At 54.7% G+C, this 17,996-nt stretch overlaps 1 protein-coding gene across 4 annotated transcripts in view; it reads left to right on the top strand.

The window, feature by feature from the left end:
- The window catches only part of PRDM15 (PR/SET domain 15), a 61,718-nt gene that overhangs the window by 7,492 nt on the left and 36,230 nt on the right, over positions 1-17,996 (top strand). For all 4 annotated transcript variants that reach the window (XM_037043007.1, XM_037043009.1, XM_037043008.1 and 1 more), the window contains exons 2-6: positions 6,924-6,969; positions 7,492-7,585; positions 9,041-9,194; positions 11,606-11,858; positions 16,853-16,954. In XM_037043007.1, coding sequence (XP_036898902.1) covers positions 6,933-6,969; positions 7,492-7,585; positions 9,041-9,194; positions 11,606-11,858; positions 16,853-16,954 — 640 coding nt within the window. In that variant the 5' untranslated portion in view covers positions 6,924-6,932. The remainder of the gene's footprint in view (positions 1-6,923; positions 6,970-7,491; positions 7,586-9,040; positions 9,195-11,605; positions 11,859-16,852; positions 16,955-17,996) is intronic.

The following is a 17,996-nucleotide window of genomic DNA, read 5'->3' as shown; positions in this document are numbered from 1 at the left end:
GAAAATCCAGAAATGAAAGTTGTTGGGGCAGGGAAGTCACTTTGTGTGGCTGGAGCGGCGCGTCATGTATCATGTGAAGTAAGATTAGAAAGAGGGGGAGGTACGAGCCAGTTTACAGAATTGTCAGTGCCAAGTTCATGAGTCTGAACTTGGTTAATATGCATCCAGGAGTGGTTGCTCTGTATGCCATTGCTTTAGAACACGAAAGCTGGCTTCTGAGAAACACATCTGTAGCACAGCAGTGATGCTGGGTCCAGGATTATGGGATGGAAGTCCTTGAGAGCCGCCGTTGCATGAAGTCCTAACAATGAACTGGAATTAGAAACGGTGTGTGCCTCTGCAGGCTGGGAGGGGGCTCAGAGTGGATATTCTAACCCTCTCCTTGCACAGGTGAGGAAACAGGCCTGTGGAGGGAAAACTAACTGGAGGCCTCGCATCCAGAAAATGGCAGAGCCAGGCTCACTGCCTGTCCCTGCTGCCTGTCCTGTCACAAGAGGCCCAGCCCCTCCCCTCACACTGACAGCCCGGAGTCTGTGCCCCGGACCGCGGTTCTAGCACGTGAATCGTTGGCTGCGGGGGGGGGGGGGGGGGGGGGGGGGGGTNGGGGGGGGGGGGGGGGGGGGGCGGGATTCTGGTCCAGGTAAGTCCAGGAACTGCACACATTCTCACAGATTTTATTGCGGGGCCTCTCAGGGCCTTCGATGTGCCCTTCTGTGTCATGACTCCAGAATGGGGATTGCAACATGTCACGAACTTGCTGGTCACAAAACTGCTCTCTGCCCACGGGCTACCCCCATCTTGGCCCCCCAGGGCACCTTTCAGAATAGTCTGCAGCATGTTAGTGCAAATCGCTTGTTTTCTGTTAGCTTTTTTCCTTTCACGATTTCTTCCTTAATGCTTTTAGTGTTGTCATGACGGCATATCCTGTGGGAAATGTCCCTCTTGCTTAAAAAAGTATTCTGTGCCCCTGGACTAGCGCTGGCTGCCGAGCACTTGCGATGTGACTGATCAGAATTAGGATGGGATGTTTGTATATAATACTGCAGTATTATATACAGACTGGATTTCCAAGACTTAGGATGAAAAAAGTTACGAATGACTTTTAATAATAATTGTATGTTGAAATGATAGTATTTGGGATATATTCAATTAAATAAAATGTCACCAAACTTACATATGTGAGTCCTGGCAACGATTTTTGTCAGTGTAGACAAGACTGTCCTAAACTTTATGTGGAGGGACCAAGGAACTAGAATGGCTGAGAGAATTCGGAAATAGAGCCCAATTACAGGATTTGCTATAAAGCGATGATGGCAATCAGGATGGTATTGATTACTCTCTGCCCAGTGTGGTGTTGGCGGAAGGAGAGACAGGAATCAATAAGACAGAAGCGAGAACCCAGAAATAGACCTGCACAAACGTGGTCAGCTGGTTTTGGATAAAGGTGCAAAAGCAATTGAACGGTGCTGATGCAGCCCTATGAGCATGAAAATGAACTTGGACCACAACCTCACGTCTTACATAAAAATGAACTCAAACTGGAAACTAGACTTCAATGTAAAACTGTAAGTCTTTTCCAAGAAGTGTGGAGAACATCTTTGGGACTTAGGGCCAAGTGCAGAGGTCTCAGCGCCAAAAGCGCGATCCGTAAAAGGAAAAACGGAGAAGTTGAACTTCCCCAATCAAACACCTTTGTCCTGCAAAGGCCTTGTGAAGAGGATGCAAAGCTGTGAGCAGGGAGAAAATATTTGCGAACTGCCTCTTTGAGAAAGGATCTGAATATAAGGAATTTTGGAATCTCAGCGGTCCAAGCACCATATAGTCCGACTAGAACATGGGCAAAGACACAGAGGGACACTTCACTGAAGGTTGACAATGGGCAAATAATCACTGGGATTATTATTTGTGATAATTTGTGAGAAGATGCTCAATCTCATTGGTCGTTACGGAAGGAAATGCAAACAAAAGCTCCCGCAAGAGCCGCTGTAACCTGTGAGAATGGCCGCAGTGATGATTGTGAGCCCTGTGCTGGCACAGGGGGAGAAGCTGGGTGTGTCCTATGTCACCAGCCCAGCTTGACACCCACAGTTTGCTATTTTCACCAGCTCCCGAAGTCTCGTGCCTATGGCTTCTGTTACGGAGTCACTTCATCTCGTGCGTGGTCTTCCTCTTTTCCTGCTGCCTTCCATTTTCCCAGTGTCCACTTAGCACACAGCCCAGGCAGTGGACTCCTGGGCATTTATCCCAGAGGGATGGCCACTCATGTCCACGGAAAAACTGGAACGTTGTTTTTTTATAGCAGCTTTATTTGTCATAAGCAAAAACGGGGAGAGACCCCAGCGTTCTTCGGTGAATGTATGGTCCAGCTGTGTTGTGGAATATTATACAGCGGGAAAGAGGAACGAACTGTCAATACATGCAGCAACCTGGATGGATCTCAAAGGCATTATGCAGAGTTGTTTTTTTTTAATGCTTGTTTCCAAAGACCACACACTGTATGATTCCATTTATATGGCATTCCTGAAATGAGAAATTACAGAGATGCAGTTAGGGATGGTGTGAGGGATGGGAGGTGGCTGTAAAGGGGACCCACAATCGAGGTCTTCTTAGTGATGCAACAGTCCTGAGTCTTGGTTGCGGTGGTGAGTGTGTGAACCTACACCTGTGAGAAAATGACTTCGAATTATGTGCACATGTGCGAGGCCAAGGTCAGTTCCCTGGTTTCGATAGCGTGCAGTTCTTAGTGCTACAGTTACATGAGAGTCTGGGTATTGTGTATAGTTATAAGATATAAGCCATGGGGAAGAACCGAGTGAAAGGTACACGGGACCTCTCCATGTTGTAGTTGAAACTTCCTGTGAATCTATAATAGTTCAAAACCAAACAGCAGCCAAAACCATGCTACAAGTGTGGCTCGCCTTCTGGGTCCCTCGGAGAGGGCTGCTTTGGTTCTGACGAGGCTGTGGGAAATCATCTAGGCCGGGAGCAGTCTCCTGGTGCCTCAGCCTTCGTTGTCCCTCCTTTATCTGTCCCCCTCTGTCATGTGAGTAGGTGGAGATGGCCAGGCATGTCCCACCAGGGTCACAGACAAGATAATCTTCATTTCACATTCCCGTGGGCTGCCTCCCCGAAAATGCCTTTTTCTCTGAGTTATTTTTACTACCTGTGTTTTAACATTACAAAGTTTTTATTTTCCACTGTTTCAAAGCTGATTACTTTTCCTAAAACCCAGCCTTCATAGATTATTAAAATATGAAAAAAATATTTTAAAATCTTTTGCCACCTCACATCCATTGGGAGGGCTACTATATTTTTGAAAATCAGAAAATAACACGTGTTGGAGAGGATGTGGAGACGTGGGTGTGAATGTGAAGCGGTGCAGCCGCCGTGGAAACCAGCAGGGGGTGCCTCAGAAAACTGCCCGCGGAGCAGTCACGCGGTCCAGCAGTCCCCTTTCTGAGCATTGGGTTGGCCAAAAAGTTCCTTTGTTTTTTTTTCCATGCGATGGTCTCTAGTACCACTTAGTTGTCTTTAACTTCATTCAAAATGATTTTGGTAGATCACACTGTGACAGCTGTCTTATCGGCGTGCATTTAAAAAATCTTACCAAATCGGTGAATTTTTATGTAGCCATTTTAATGTTGAAGATGGAAGAAAATAAGCAGCATTTTCAGCGTATGGTGCTTTATTATTTCAAGAAAGGTAAAGCTGCAGCTGAGACACGAGAGAAGACCTGGGCAGGGTGTGGCGAAGGCACTGGGGCTGGGCAGGCACGTCAAAAGTGGTTTGCGAAGTTCCGGCGGGGATTTCTCGCTGGGCGGTGGGTGCTCCGCAGTCGGGGAGACCAGTTGAAGTTGATAGCGATCCAGTCGAGACATTTAATTGAGAATAATCAAGGTTATATCACATGGGAGATAGCCCACATACTCAGAATATCCCAATCAAGGAAGTTATTGGTGAAAATGAAAAACGTGTCTTTTGTTTTACTAAAGAAACTAAGCGGACTTTCAGCCAACCCAGGGCATCACCGCAAAGTGCTGAAAGCAGGGTTTTCAGGAGGGATTTGCGCACTTCCTCTCCCAGCCACAGTTGGTCACAGCAGGGAAACCGGGGAAGCAGCCCAAGTGTCCGACAGCAAACAAACCTAAACAAAACGTGGTCCATCCAGACCATGGAACACTTTTCAGGAGTGAAAAGGAAGGACGTTCTGACCCCAGCTGCCACGTGGGTGAACTGTCAGGACACCGTGCTGAGTGAGGTCAGCCAGGCCAGCGAGACCTGCTGTAGGACTCCGTGTGTTCGAGGGACGAGAGTAGTCACCGCCCTATTAAATAGTCTTAAAAAACGTCCTGAGCTCTTCTGCCACTACAGACCGAGCCTGCACTTCCTCCACTTCCCCAGGGCCCTCGCCGGGCCCCACTTGCCTGGAGCCTGAGTGCGGGGCCTGTGCTGGGTGAAGGGCTGCCCCCTGACCCTCTCAGGCTGGCACTTGAAGAGCGGCAGGCTTTAGAACGCCACGTGGTGGTGCAGAAATGCTGTGCTTTTTGCAGAAAGTGTGTGCAGAACTCGAAGTAGTGTGATGAGGTTTCTGTGTTTGCCACGCTGGAGCAGTGGTGGGGTGTCTTTACATCTCAGCAGCCTAGAGAGGAACCGGCCCCCTTGCTGCCTCCTCGAGGCCGGGCTCTGGCACTGTGGTCCCCGTGGCCACTGGAGGACTGGGCCATGGCTGGGGGGATGGCACGGGCTCAGCACTCTCATGCTCCTGCCTCCACCCCGTACAGACATGCCACGATGTTGAACCCGCCTGGTGACCGCGGGACAGCTCATTGTTCTGCATCTTTGCCCCTTGTTGAATGCGTAGTGTTTCTGTGGGGAGATGAAGCATTTGCCAGCTTCTCTTCAGAAGCGGAAGACGAGGACTCATTTTTTGGGCCAAATCTGGATCGTTCCCAAGCCCCCTTGTCCTTCCAGCTGGTCCTGATGGCCCCTCGTCCTGCAGTGTCTGTGGGAGGAGAGGCTCATACTTGGCATGCTGTCCCAGCTAAAGTGACCCGTTAGCACAGCCTGGTGGTGGCAGCGGGTGTCCTGGGAATGCTTGGGTGAGGAAGGGATGCCATCTTATTAGAGCCGATGAAGTGAACACCAGGCGCTTTCCTGAAAAGCTGCCCTTGCCTGCAGCAGCATTACTGGGTTGCAAGATTTCTTGACTTGTATGGTAGCAGGGATTTTCTGTTTAAACTTTCTTTCCAGTTTGTGGAGCCGAAAACCCATAACCAATCTTAGGGTCCAAGGGAGGGGAGGCAGGAGCCCTGAGAAAGCCAGGACAGGCCAGTTCAGCCGCCCCCCAGGAGGCCACAGAGGAGCAGGACCTCGGCTCCAGGCCTGGCCTGCTCGGGGGTGGGGCCCACACCTGCAGCTGGTCACACCCTGGTCACACCACACCCTGCCTCTTGGCCCCCAGGTCCAGTGTGGGAGGAGACACCAGATAAGCAGCACACACAGTGATGGTCTCCGCGGTGAAAACCGTGGTGAAGGGAAATTGCGGGCTGCTTTCAGGAAGTTACAAGGGCCCTAATTGGGGCAGGTGGATCAGAAAGCACTGCGCAGAGAAGTGACAAACTGAGACAAGAAGGAGTGGGTGTCCGCCCATGGCAGAGAGGGCAGAGGTTGCAGGCACAGGGAGCAGCATGGGGGAAGCCTGGAGGCAGGAAGGAGCTAGAACTATTTAAATAAACCAAGGCCGCTGTGGCCGGAGAGGGTCAGTGCTGGGGAGGTGGGCACAGGAGGCTGGTGGGTTTGGGTTTGGGTTTGCTCCCAGGAACAGCGGGAAGGCCTTCAGATTCCGTTTGGCAAGTTACTCGCTTGGGCTCGTGTTCTGGGCCCGCCAGGGCAGGGTGTGAGAGCCACCATCCAGGTGGGAGAAGGCGGGGTGTGGCCAGGGGAGATAGACACTGCAGGACAAAATGCCCCCTGGTTATTTGTCTTCGGCACCTTGAGGGCAAATCGGCATTCCTGTCTCTGCCTTGTTTCCTAATTAACTCATTGCCACCAGGAGCTTTTCCACCCTGCTCTCGTCTCTGCCGATGCAGACCTGTGTTGGGCAAATCCCAGTTTTCGTTGGATTTAGCTTTGTCTGTGTGTCATGCTTTGAGCTCCTAGGAGAGGGGTGCCTTGTGGAATAGCCTTCAGGAAGCGCCAGCCTGCACCCCTTCCCCAAAAGGTGTCCACATCACAGGTGCTGGGACGAGAAGGGATGTGGGATGGTGTGCTGGGTTGGCCCCTCTGGGGATGGAGGGTGTGGGAGGGGGGATCATTATGGAGCGGCACGTGCTGGCCGTGTCGCCCTTTCTGCTCCCCGAGAGCTGCGTGAGGTGAGCCTTCTTATTTCCAGGCTCCAGAGTTAACATGTCCAGACCACCCTGCAGTATGCAGGGGGCGTAAGCTCAGCTGCCCGAGGTGGAGGTGGCTCTTGAGCTGTACCTCAAAGGATGATCAGGAACTCGGGGTGACCGGGTCGGACTCGAGGTTTTGTGGTGAGCAGGGGGCCCTCCTCCGCGATGTCGTGGTTGCTTTAGGCCCATGGGTTTCAGGCAGCACCCGGCAGCTGAAGGAGGACAGAGGGTGCTGTAGACACGGTTGTCCTGGAAGAATTCACTGTCCAATGTGGCGGGGGAGGGGGGGAGTGGCAGTGTGAAAACTGGCTCTTAAAACATGGTGATGTATTTATTTTACAAGTGGAAGCATGGCTAATCTAAAAAGGTGAAAATCTGAATTCACGAAGGCCCTCTGCCCCGTCCTGCCATATGGGGACCCACTGCAGGCCACTGGGACCCGCGGGCGCCGGAGGCGGTGCACAGGGACTTCCTTCAGAAGCGCTTTGTCAAAAAGCCCGTCATTAACAACACTGTCTCGTGTCCTGACAGGTGGCAGCGATGGCCGAGGATGGCAGCGAGGAGATCATGTTCATCTGTGAGTGGCCGAGCCTGCCCTCCGGCGCCGGCGGTGTGGCGCTGGCTGTCGGGGCAAAGTCGGGTCCTCGGGTCCACACTGTCTTTCCAGTGCAGAAGCGCTGCTTCTTTTTTGGTTGAAATGACTTTACTTGCCTTAAGAAACATGATTTATTACATGAGAGACACGTGGCAGGGGTGTAGTTGTAAGAGGTTCGTCTTTCCCAGAATCCCCAGCAAAGGGCACTTCGCAGGGGGCAGCGGTTCATCTAGAAAAGTAACCCAGGGCTATGGAAAGCGACTTACAGTGCGTTAGACTTACCGTAAACGGGTGACGTGGGTGAGTTTTCGTTTATCACAGTTCCTTGGGAAGACCCATTGGAATGGGTCTATCACAGAGCTGGGCCTTTCCCTGGGGAGCGTGTCCCATGTGGGGGGCAGGTCAGTCCCCCCGATGGGCGGGGAGTCCGAGTGTCCCAACAGGGCTTGGAGCCGAGCGGTGTCTGTGTGGTGTCTTGCCCTGATGCTGGACGTCTCTCCGCAGGGTGTGAAGACTGCAGTCAGTACCACGACTCCGAGTGTCCTGAGCTGGGCCCCGTGGTCATGGTCAAGGACTCCTTTGTGCTGAGCAGGGCCAGGTGAGTGACTGCCTTGGCTGCTCCTACAGTTCCGCCTGGCCAACGGGGCAGTCTGTGTGGCGGCTGCAGTGAGGGGCTGGCGGCCTCCACGTCCACCAGCAGGGAGGACGCCGCCGAAGGGGGAGGGCAGACGCTAGTGAGGAGGGCTGCCCTCGGCTTCGCACGGCGTCTGTGACTTCTGTCCCCCTGGGGGCCGCGTCGTGCATCCCCAGGAGGAGCCAGGCATGTTTCTGAGGCTGCAGAGCGGGTGGCTCGTAGCTGGTTGGTGCCTCTGAGGGGCCAGGCGAGACCCGGACCAGCACCACGGAAGGACCGATTGGTCGGACTGGTTTACGGGTTGAGGAGCGATGGCCACGTGGCGGGTCTGCCCGCAGGGTGCCCCTGTGGCCCGATCTGGGCCTGCCCTCCTGCTGACAGATGTCCACTGTGGGCCTGGCTGGGTGGAGTGGGGCGGGCGTGGCAGTGAGTGCAGGCAGCTTGCGGATTAGTACCTGCAGATCCCGTCAGGGGGCTCGGTGGCTCTGCCACCCCGTGTGTCCCTGTGGGGGCCGGGTCATCCGGTGGGCGGGAGCAAGGGCTGAGTGGCCGCTTGTTCATGGCCCAGGTCGGCTATGTCTGACTCTCTGTGCTTGGATGAGGTGTTCTCTCTGTACCTCAGTTGCCTTGTCTCGTCTGTGGAGCAAGCAGAGTAACGGTGCCCCTGTAAAATCACTGTGTCATACGCGGTCTAGTGCCTGGCACGTGGAGACGTGTACTTATCAGTGTTATTTCTAGAAGCCTCCCAACTGGTCATCCAGCCTCTTTATTTACTTTTTCTCACTGTGACTTACCTTCTCAAAACAAAGAGATTCCTATCTTTTCGTAGAGATTGGATCAGCTCTCCCCCAAAGAGAGCTGCCTGCTGCTGCCCTCAGAACTCACTGGGGACGCTTAGTCCCACAGCAGGACCGTCCGTGATTGGGTCCCTCGCTGGGGCTTTGGCACACGCTAGCATCTCGGCCCCGTGCCCTCTCCTCCGGCGCCGCACCCTTGATGTTCTCCTAGTTCACTCAAAAAGGCTGCATCTCCCACGAAAGCAGCCTGTTCAGCCCAGTGGGAGCCCTTTTCCGGCCTTTGGAATGCCCTGGCTTTTCCTGTCTTTCTTGTGGAACTTTCCATGTGGCACCTGGTCTTGGGGCTGCTGTGGTCTTTCTCCTTCCCGGACTGTGTGCTTCTGTGGGCGAGGGCTGTCTGCGCTGTGCCTGTTGGCTCATTGCACCCCGCACCCAGACATGAGTATGCTGGCTCTGCCTCGGACGGGTGGGGACTGGGGCCGTCCTTTAGCAAATGGCCCTCTGTGGAGTGTCCTGGGTGGTGGGTGACAGTGATCTTTTCATTTAGCTTCGCTGCCTGTGTCTGGGTGCGGGCCTGGCTCCAGCCAGTGGCGCTCAGGGACTCACTTCATTCCATTTTCAGGTCGTCCCTTCCTTCCAACTTGGAGATCAGACGACTGGAAGATGGAGCTGAAGGCGTGTTTGCTGTGACACAGCTCGTCAAGCGGACCCAGTTTGGTCCCTTCGAGTCACGGAGAGTCGCCAAATGGGAGAAGGAGTCCGCGTTTCCACTGAAGGTAAAGGCCGTGCCGATGGTGCGAGGAACCGGGTGCTTCGTGACCATCTTCCGTGCGAGTGGGCACCGTGGCCAGAGTGCTGGTGGCCTTCAGGTGTCCTGGAAACAGCTCCGACTAGTGCAGTTCTGCTTACTTTCCAGCAGAATCTCCCCCTTTTTTCTTTCAGTTCATTTTTCATGACACCAGAGCATCAAAGTCAAGTCAGCATTTTGTCATTTTCCAGCTCGCTAACGCTGAAGAGAGTGTATTTAAAACGTAGGCACCAGGAGACCCAGATGCTGCCCTCACTTCTGTTATGACCCAGGAGGATGTGACAGGCTGTAGGGGTGGGCAGTTCTGTGGTTTCTTGCAGCAGTGCGCTGGTACAGCTGCCACCACACCTGTGCGGAGTGCATGTCCTTTGCCCGGCTCTTCCCAAAGGGAAGATCATGATGGACCCCGACACAGAGTGTGGCAGCTCTGAAAACCCGGCAGACTGGGATGGGGCAGCTCTTATGTGAAATGGAGAAAAGTGAAATAGAGTCACAGGGATGGCTTACAACACTGAAAGTGTGGCCCGTGGGCACCCTCAAGGCCAGGGGACACAGGTGTTGTTCGCGGGCTGTCCTTATGCCCAGTGCAGTACCAGCCCCGAGCAAGCCTGAGAAGGAACCACGGGGAACAGGGCAGGGCACTGGTCGGGCCGCAGCTACCTGCAGAGGTGGACTTGCCTTGGAGACCCTGAGCGGGAAACCACGTTTTGGGACGGAGACGAAGTCGATGACCTCAGGTTTGGGGCAGTCCTTGGAAAATGGAACTTGCGAGGCCGATGTCAGCAAAGCAAGGGAAAAGGAAGGGCACTTGATTTATTTACCAGAGAGAGGAGGAAAGCGAGGCTGCTGGCCACTGGCCTGCAGGGCACCCGGGCCACACGGGACCGTCTCCGTGGGCCGAGGCCCCTTGGAACCATCCTTTGTGTGCCTCTTGGTTTCTTTTGGTGACTTGATGCTGAAGGACCGCATCTGGCACAAGTTGTTGCCGGCCCCAGCTCAGTGCCTAGCCCTGTGTGCCGGGGCGTCTTTCTGCCCCCTGCAGGGAGGGCAGAGGCCCACTGGGAGCACACCCCCACAGCAGCTGGGGTCTCCAGGTACCCAGTGGCCCTCTTGCCCTCTCCCTAGTTTCTGAGGGCTCCCTCCTCAGAGGGGCCTCCAGCTCAGTAGCAGTGGGGAGCCCCTGTGGGGAAAGCTCAGGAGAAGGGAGAGAGTTTTCTCCTGCAGTGAGGGAGGAACACTTGCATCAGAAAGTAGGGCACGGGAACCCTGTACTTGTGTGTTTGCTTTGAACTTCAAAACACTTGTTTCTCCCCCTGATCCCTGCTTGCATTGAATCCATAATGAACAGTGCTGTATTAGAGAGGAGGGCACATCTTAGAAAGACAGGGGACTTTGCTTAAGTCACTGAATACCCTGTAACAGAACCGGGAGAACTCAGTCGTCTTGATGCCCATCAGGACCACGAGTACGACCTGGCACCCTAGTTCCCACCTGGGCCATGCATAGAGCTCGGGAGAATCGATGACACCTGGCCCAGCTGTAGAGCCCAGGTATCCCAAGGATGTCATCCCAAGGATGTCATCCCAATGACACCTGCACCTTGAGTACAACTCAGGCGTCCCGATTCCCAGCTGGGGCATGGGCAGGGGTCGAGCTCAGGTGTCCATTTCCCACCTGGGTGAGGAGTAGAACTCAGTGATTCTAGTTCCCAGCGAGGGTGTGCGTGGAACTCAGGTGTCCCGTTGACACCTGGACAAGGTGTAGAGCTCAGACATCCAGCGGCACGTGGACCAGGAAGAGAACTCAGGTGTCCTAATGCCACTAGACCAAGTGTGAACTCAGGTGTTTTCATGCCTTCTGGACAGCTGATTAGTTTGTCCATGAGTGGACCTTGAGACCTCAGATGTCCCCCTGCCCAGCTCGGCCAAGCATTGAACTCGGGTCTCCCGGGAACTCTGGGACTTGGAGTGTGCCTCAGGTGTCCTGCTGTCCCCTGAACCACGAGTAGAACTACTCAGCCACCCATCGGGACCACAGGTCAAAATCAGGCATCCTGATCCCCAGCTGAACCGTGCATGGAACTCAAGTGTACCAGCGACACCTGGGCCAGGCACGGAGCTCAGGTTCCGCAGCGATACCTGGGTCTTTCCCTGTATCTGCCACTTCCCTCTCGCCCACAACCAGCCTGACCTGTCTGAGACCCTCCGAACTACTATAAACCCTCCAAATGGGATGGGTATGGGGCCTGACTTGGCCCCCAATGTAGCACCATCTGGACTGGTTGCTCAGCCCCGCCCCCCAACACACACACACACACACACACAGACGCTGACTTGCAGACTGGTGGTAACCAGACCCTCCTCGGTGGGTGCCTCCCAGGTGTTCCAGAAGGACGGGCACCCTGTGTGCTTCGACACCTCCAACGAGGACGACTGCAACTGGATGATGCTGGTGCGGCCGGCGGCGGAACCTGCGCACCAGAACCTGACGGCCTACCAGCACGGCAGTGACGTGTACTTCACCACCTCCAGGGACATCCCACCAGGCACCGAGCTGCGTGTGTGGTACGCAGCCTTCTACGCCAAGAAGATGGACAAGCCCATGCTGAAGCAGGCCTGCTCTGCGGCCCATGGTATGTGGTGGCCTCATGCGGGCTGGGGCCTGACGTCAGTGAGGGGCTGTGCTGGCTGGGTGTGGGAAGGGCAAAGGGGCGGTCTTGATCCCACGTGGCTGGGTCTGCTGTTCTGCTTGGAAAGTGTCTAGGCCGGTAGCGGAAGAGCTCGCCCCTAAGCCAGACGCTTGCTGGTGGGGAGTCATGCCTCTCGGCTCTGCTGCCATAAGCCCCAACCTTGGACACGGCCAGCTGTGTACCAGTCCTTCCTCCCCCCGCCCCCTCCAGGTTCCCCACACGGCAGCTCCTCCTGGTCCTCTGAGGCTGGGTGCTGTTCTGGTTTGGGGCAGAGGAAACCAGTCACAGAGAGGGCGAGGAGCCTGCCCCATCACAGTGCAGGAGATGGAGGGTCTGGCTCTGGGGCTGTGCAGTCCCCCTTACAGCCGTCTCCAGAATGTGGGGTACGTGTATCTGTGTGCAAGCATGTATGTGTGTGCATTCAGAGAAAGACCTGGTGAGAATCACATGTGCAATTGGCCCAAACCCAGCCTTCCTATTGGAAAAGCGAATCAGTCCTGTCTGGAGAACCAGGGTCCTGGCATCACTTCGTGAAGGAGACCCATTCATTGAGTTTAAATCTCTCCTGCCTGTGGGTCTTGGTGGCTGGTGGCGTGGGCCCTCTCCACAGACCCCCTGGAGAGACCGGGGACATGGCTGACGCTGGACGTCTTTCACCCGTCCTAGCTGCACTGGCACACACTCCACCTGGTGCCATCGGGGAGACCTGTTTCTGGTTGCCAGGAAGATTATTGCCCCAACGCCCCCTAGTGGCAGGACTGCCGCAGTGAATGACTTGTTTCCTTTTTGTCACAAAACCAGTGTGATAGGCAAGGGCTCCAGAGCAAGAGCCTCCTCATTCAGAAGGTCTGTCTGTCCTGTGTGTGTTCATGTGGCTGAGGTCTGGTGAGCTGCCCTGGGTGACACGCCCGGCACTGTGTGAGGGGAGGACTCTGTGACGCTGCCCAAACAACAGGAAGAGATTGTCCCACGGCCTGGAGGCCAGGAGTCCGGGATCCAGGTGGGGGCGGGGCTGGTTCCTTCCCGAGGCCCAGGGACCATCCTTTCCAGCCTCTCTCCTGGTTCTGGGGCTGCGGGCATCCCTTGGTGTTCTATGGCTTGTGGCTCCATCACTCTGGTCCCTGCTGTGGCTTCACAAGGCCTCTCCCTGTGTCCCTGTGTTCTTATAAGGACAACAGTCACTGGGTGTGGGGCCCACCCTACACCAGCCTGATCTCACCTCTAATGACGACTGCAGAGGCTCTATCCAAAGCTTCCGGTGGACCTGAGTATGGGGGGGTCCCGCTCCAGCCCACTGCAGGCTGGGTGGGCACTGGTGGAGTGGGGAGCCCCCAGGGTGTCCATGGGAATGTTGGGGGCACCAGAGGGCCCCCTGCCAGTCTGGTGGCAGCAGGGAGATAAAGGAAGTGTGGCAGGGGGGGTAAACCCCTGCCCAGAGGTATCACAGGAAGACTGGGCTCTGTGGGGTGTTCCTACTTCAACAGTGAACTGGACAGAAAGAATTTGGAGAGACCGATGGCTTTCCACCACCCTCTAGGATTTGCTACAACCAGGCACCTGGCCCCCAAGGGAGGCACCGCTGTGGCACTGCACTGGGTCAGACGGCACTTCCCAGCATGCCACGCTGTCCTCCCCAGGCACTCCCCACAACTGCTGGGCTCTTTCTTTCTTTCTTTCTTTTTAAATATTTTATTTGTTTGTCTTTAGAGGGGAAGGGAAGGAGAGAGGGAGAGAAATATCAATGTATGTTTGCCTCTGCCGAGGACACACAATGTGTCGTGTGTCCCCTGCCAGGAACTGGCCTGCAATCCAGGCATGTGCCCTGACTGGGAATCGAACCGCGATCCTCTGGTTCGTAGGCCCATGCTCAATCCACTGAGCTACACCAGCCAGGGCTGCTGGGCTCTTTCTGACCTGGTTTCCTCATGTCCCTGATGCCTCACGGCCCAAGCAGCTGACACCGTGTGTGCCTGAAAGCAGCCCAGACTGCACGTCAGGATTTGGGGTATTAGAGGCTGACCTTGTCTCTTATGTCCTGGATGATGGTCCATCCCTCATGATGTTCAAAGTCAAGGTCAAAGCAAAGGCTGGTGCCACTTATTCGAGTTACAGTTGTTCCATTTGCTTTTGCCTGCCGGAGAGATGTTTCACCTGGAGCTGATTATTGAGAGAACAGACTGTGAGGATGTGAGCCCGGTGCTGTGTTGTCCAAGCACTGGCAGTCAGGATTACGAGGGCGACTATGGTCCCTCCTGCAGGCTTCTGAGAATGTGGGACGCTGTTAGTGATGGCACAGCCAGCGTAGGCTGGGAGGCATGGTCACCCCAGAACAGTGAACTTAGGTGCTCTGAAATTTTGGCCATACCGTTTATGGATTTCTGTTTTGGGACAAATGACAAGCATATTTTGAACATAGCGAAAGTTACTGGCCACCATAGTGGGTCTGAGCAGACGGCTATAGGGCTCAGGGTCAGCCACCAACATTGGACCTCCAAAACTGCCTTTGTGAAGAAAAAGGTGAGGCGTGCACACATGTGCATGTGGGCGTGTGTTTTAAATCACACAGAACATTCGAACTCCGTGGCTTGGCGTTTTTGACTGGTTTGTCCAGTATTCTTTAAAGCAGCACCGGGGACGAGTAGTTGACGTACAGTAACTTGGCGACTTCGAGGGTGCAGGTCCGAGAGCTTTGCCAGGTGGGTGCAGCTGAGCGAGCCCCACCATGGTCGGCAGGCAGGACCTGCTCCTCCCCCGGAGACGGCTTCTCCGCAGCGCCCTGGAGACTGGCGAGCTCCTTTCTGCCCGCCGTGTTCCGCCGTTTCTTTTTCTGCTTTAAAAAGCCGTGCGTTTTTGCCCAGGTGGGTCCTGCCGTACGTGCCATTGTGCTGCTCACTCTTACTTGCCCGCACACCTTCTCCTCGCCCCTGGTGTGAGCACGTCCCTGTTGTCACTGTCTCTGTGGCATTGCTTCATGGCCACGGTGTCACACTTTGGGGAGACACTGCTCTTTTGTTGGCCATTAGGCATTGCCTTCTGGCTGTTGGTTATTTTCTTCCTTAAAAATGCTTACCTTTGGGGACATGAAGCCCTTCCCCTGGTGAGGGGACAGTCGTCATGGCCAGTTCTTCTCGTTAGTCCTGCTGACCCAGCTTCAGGGGTTTCTTGCTTCATGTCAGTTGAACTCACGTTCACGGTAGTGACGTTGTTCAGGAGATGAGCCTTGGTACACGTGGGTCACCTTCCAGCCAACCCGTGTCCCGTCATTTTCTGGGACTCTCCTGGGCAAGGGTGGTTTTCCTTTTAGAAGCCTGTGTGTTTGAGAAGGTGAGTGAGAAACGGGAATTTGGCTCTGACCCCTGTTTGTCTTGATGTCCCGATACTCGATACTCTGAGCGGGGATTCCCAGAGGGCCGTGCAGAGGCCAGGGCGGGGCCGCCCATCACAGCCTCCTGCCTCCCCTACCGCTCACTCCCAACCCTCTGTGGGCTCTTTGTTCTTAGTATAACAAAACTTTCATAGTGCATTTGTGTTTCTTCTTTTTTAAATCTTGTAAGGACTCAGAAAGGGCATGTAAACAGTTATAGCAAAGGTTGACATCTTTTTCTTCCATTCTTTGGGACCTAGTTGCTCATTTTTGATACAGAAAGGGCTGTGCTTCCGCCCCACCCCCACCCCCCAAACTGAAAGCCTGTGCAGTTGTATTTCTGGATGATATAATTAAGGACCCAGGAGTTTGCTTCGTACGTGGCCTGTGAGTGTCAACACAGGCTATACAGTGACAGGGCTGGACATGGTGGTGATGGCTTTTGGGGCCCCAGGCCAGCGTGGGCAAGCTGCTAGGCGGGGTTCAGAGAAACCAGGCTGGGACAAGAGGTCCCATCCCCAACATTTAGGTCCCATAAGAGCATCAGTAGTATTTTTAAATGTAGTTTATTGATTATGCTACTACAGTTGTCCCATTTCCCCCCCTTTATTCCCCTCCACCCTGCAACCCCCCTCCCACCAGCATCCCCCCCCCACCTTTAGTTCATGTCCATGGGCCGTACATATAAGTTCTTTGGCTTCTCCATTTCCTATACTATTCTTACCCTCCCCCTATTTTCTACTTACCATTTATGGTACTTACCCCCTGCACCTTTTCCCCCATCCTCCCTCCGCCCCCTCCCCGCTGATAACCCTCCAGGTGGTCTCCTCAGGCATTTTTTAAAGGAGGCTGCAGTTCCCTCCTCCCAGCCAGGGTCTCCCTCTGTCTTCCGTGGACCCTGGTCACCTTCTCCCTCCTTTGGCCCCTGTGGTTCTTCGAGGAAGAAGGACCGGAGGCTTGCCCTAGACAGCAGCCACCTGCCCCAGGGGGCTATTTAAATCTAAATTCAAGTGGAATAGAATTAAAAATTCAGTCCCCTGGGGCACTAGCACATGTCATCGCCATCTGGGACTGCACAGTCGCACAGAATTCCTGTCATTGCCCAGTGTGGTGGACAGAGCCGGGCTGAAGCTATGGCCACACTGGCCTCAGGGCTCACTGGCCCCTATTTGGGTCCCACTCTCTCGTGGTGAGCTGATAAGAGACGGAGGAGTTTGATTTCGTCTTTAGGATGCATTTTTTCCTTGAGGTCGTTTGAAGGGTCCGCCTGGCCCCACGGGGCTGGCTTGTCGGAGGAAGACAGGCTTCTGTGACAGGAGACAGACCCTGCCTGAGGCTGCTGTGGCTCCGCCTCTCTGTACCCAGTCTCCTCATCTGAGAAATGGGGAGATTCACGAGGACCCAGTCAGTCCGTGCGTGTAAAACTCAGCACAGAGTGGCAGCTGGACCCTTGAAAGTGCTTGTGAGCAATGGCCGCTGTGGCTGTCACCTGGGAGGACAGGTGCACCCTCTGCGGGGCGGGGCCCTCGGGGGCAGAGGAGCCACTGTGGATTGCCTTGTCTCTGTTTGGAAGCTGCAGGCGCCCCGGAGAACAGCGCCCCGGTGGAGTCGGAGCCGAGCCAGTGGGCGTGCAAGGTGTGTTCCTCCACCTTCCTGGGGCTGCCGCTCCTGAACGGTAAGGGCGGCGTGGGGCGGGCGTCAGGCTTTTCAGAGTCCTGGGTTGGTCCCTGAGATATGTGCTGTCATTTGCATACCACGCTTTTAGACTGCAAGACGCACGGCTGCTGGGAGCTCCCCAGCCTCCCGGAGCAGTTCGGCTCCACGGCCTGTGCCCCGAGATCTGCGTGCGAGGAAACCAGGCCCTCCGCCCAGTGCCCCCCTCAGCTTGTGTTTTTGTGCTCTGGCTTGAAGGTGCCCTCTGGGCGTCTGGCGTCACTCGGTCTTTTGCTTATTAAGCTCAGCGGTGTGTTACAGTCCGGGGAGGCTCTGATTGGATTTCGTCTTTCCGAGTGTTTTCCGCTGGGCAAGTGTTAGCTTGCTCTGCTGCGTGGGGCCCGCCCGGCTGCCAAACCCTCTCTCCCACCGGTGTCACGTTTGTTGTGGAGTTTCTCTTTCTCACTCGTTCTGTGTGGGCACTCTGCCAGCACAGTGTCCCCAAGTACAACACCAGTGCCATGAACTTCCTACATGGCGCCGGAGTTGAACCCGTTCAACATGGCTGAGTTGAATCCGGCCGTGGCCCCAGTGCGTTTGAGGGCGTCAGTCCCCATCGTCCTGTGGGTCCTCCCTCCTCCTGCCTGCTGGTGCCCTGAGACCCCGCCAGTCTGAACCGCGCTTACCTGCCCTTGGGAGCCTGGCCACGCTCACCTTTGCACCCACCTCTGCCACCTGTTTCCTGTGTTTCGTCCGGGTCTCTCGGCTTGGGGCGTCTCTGAGGGCGTCCATTTTTTCAGTTGAAAATAAAGCAAAGGGTTTTTTGCTTTTGTGCAGTGATTTTAAAGACATTGCTTGAATGTTTCTCATTCCTCCTAGAGGTTACATTTTTAAGTAATCATACTATATACTTACTGTAGAAAAATTACAAAATACAGATAAGTCGAAAGAAGAAAGTTACAATGGCCTGACATGTTTCCATCTGGAGATTATTCACGTCCTCACGCATCCTTTGATATTTCTGTTTGCACACGCGTGCACACAAACTTTTAGCTTGCACACAC

The sequence above is a fragment of the Sturnira hondurensis genome, unplaced genomic scaffold, assembly GCF_014824575.4.
Source record: "Sturnira hondurensis isolate 20B ecotype Veracruz unplaced genomic scaffold, ASM1482457v3 Scaffold0003874, whole genome shotgun sequence".
Lineage (NCBI taxonomy): Eukaryota > Metazoa > Chordata > Mammalia > Chiroptera > Phyllostomidae > Sturnira > Sturnira hondurensis.
Note: the sequence above shows the minus strand (reverse complement) of the source record. Positions and strands in the feature narration are given on the sequence as shown.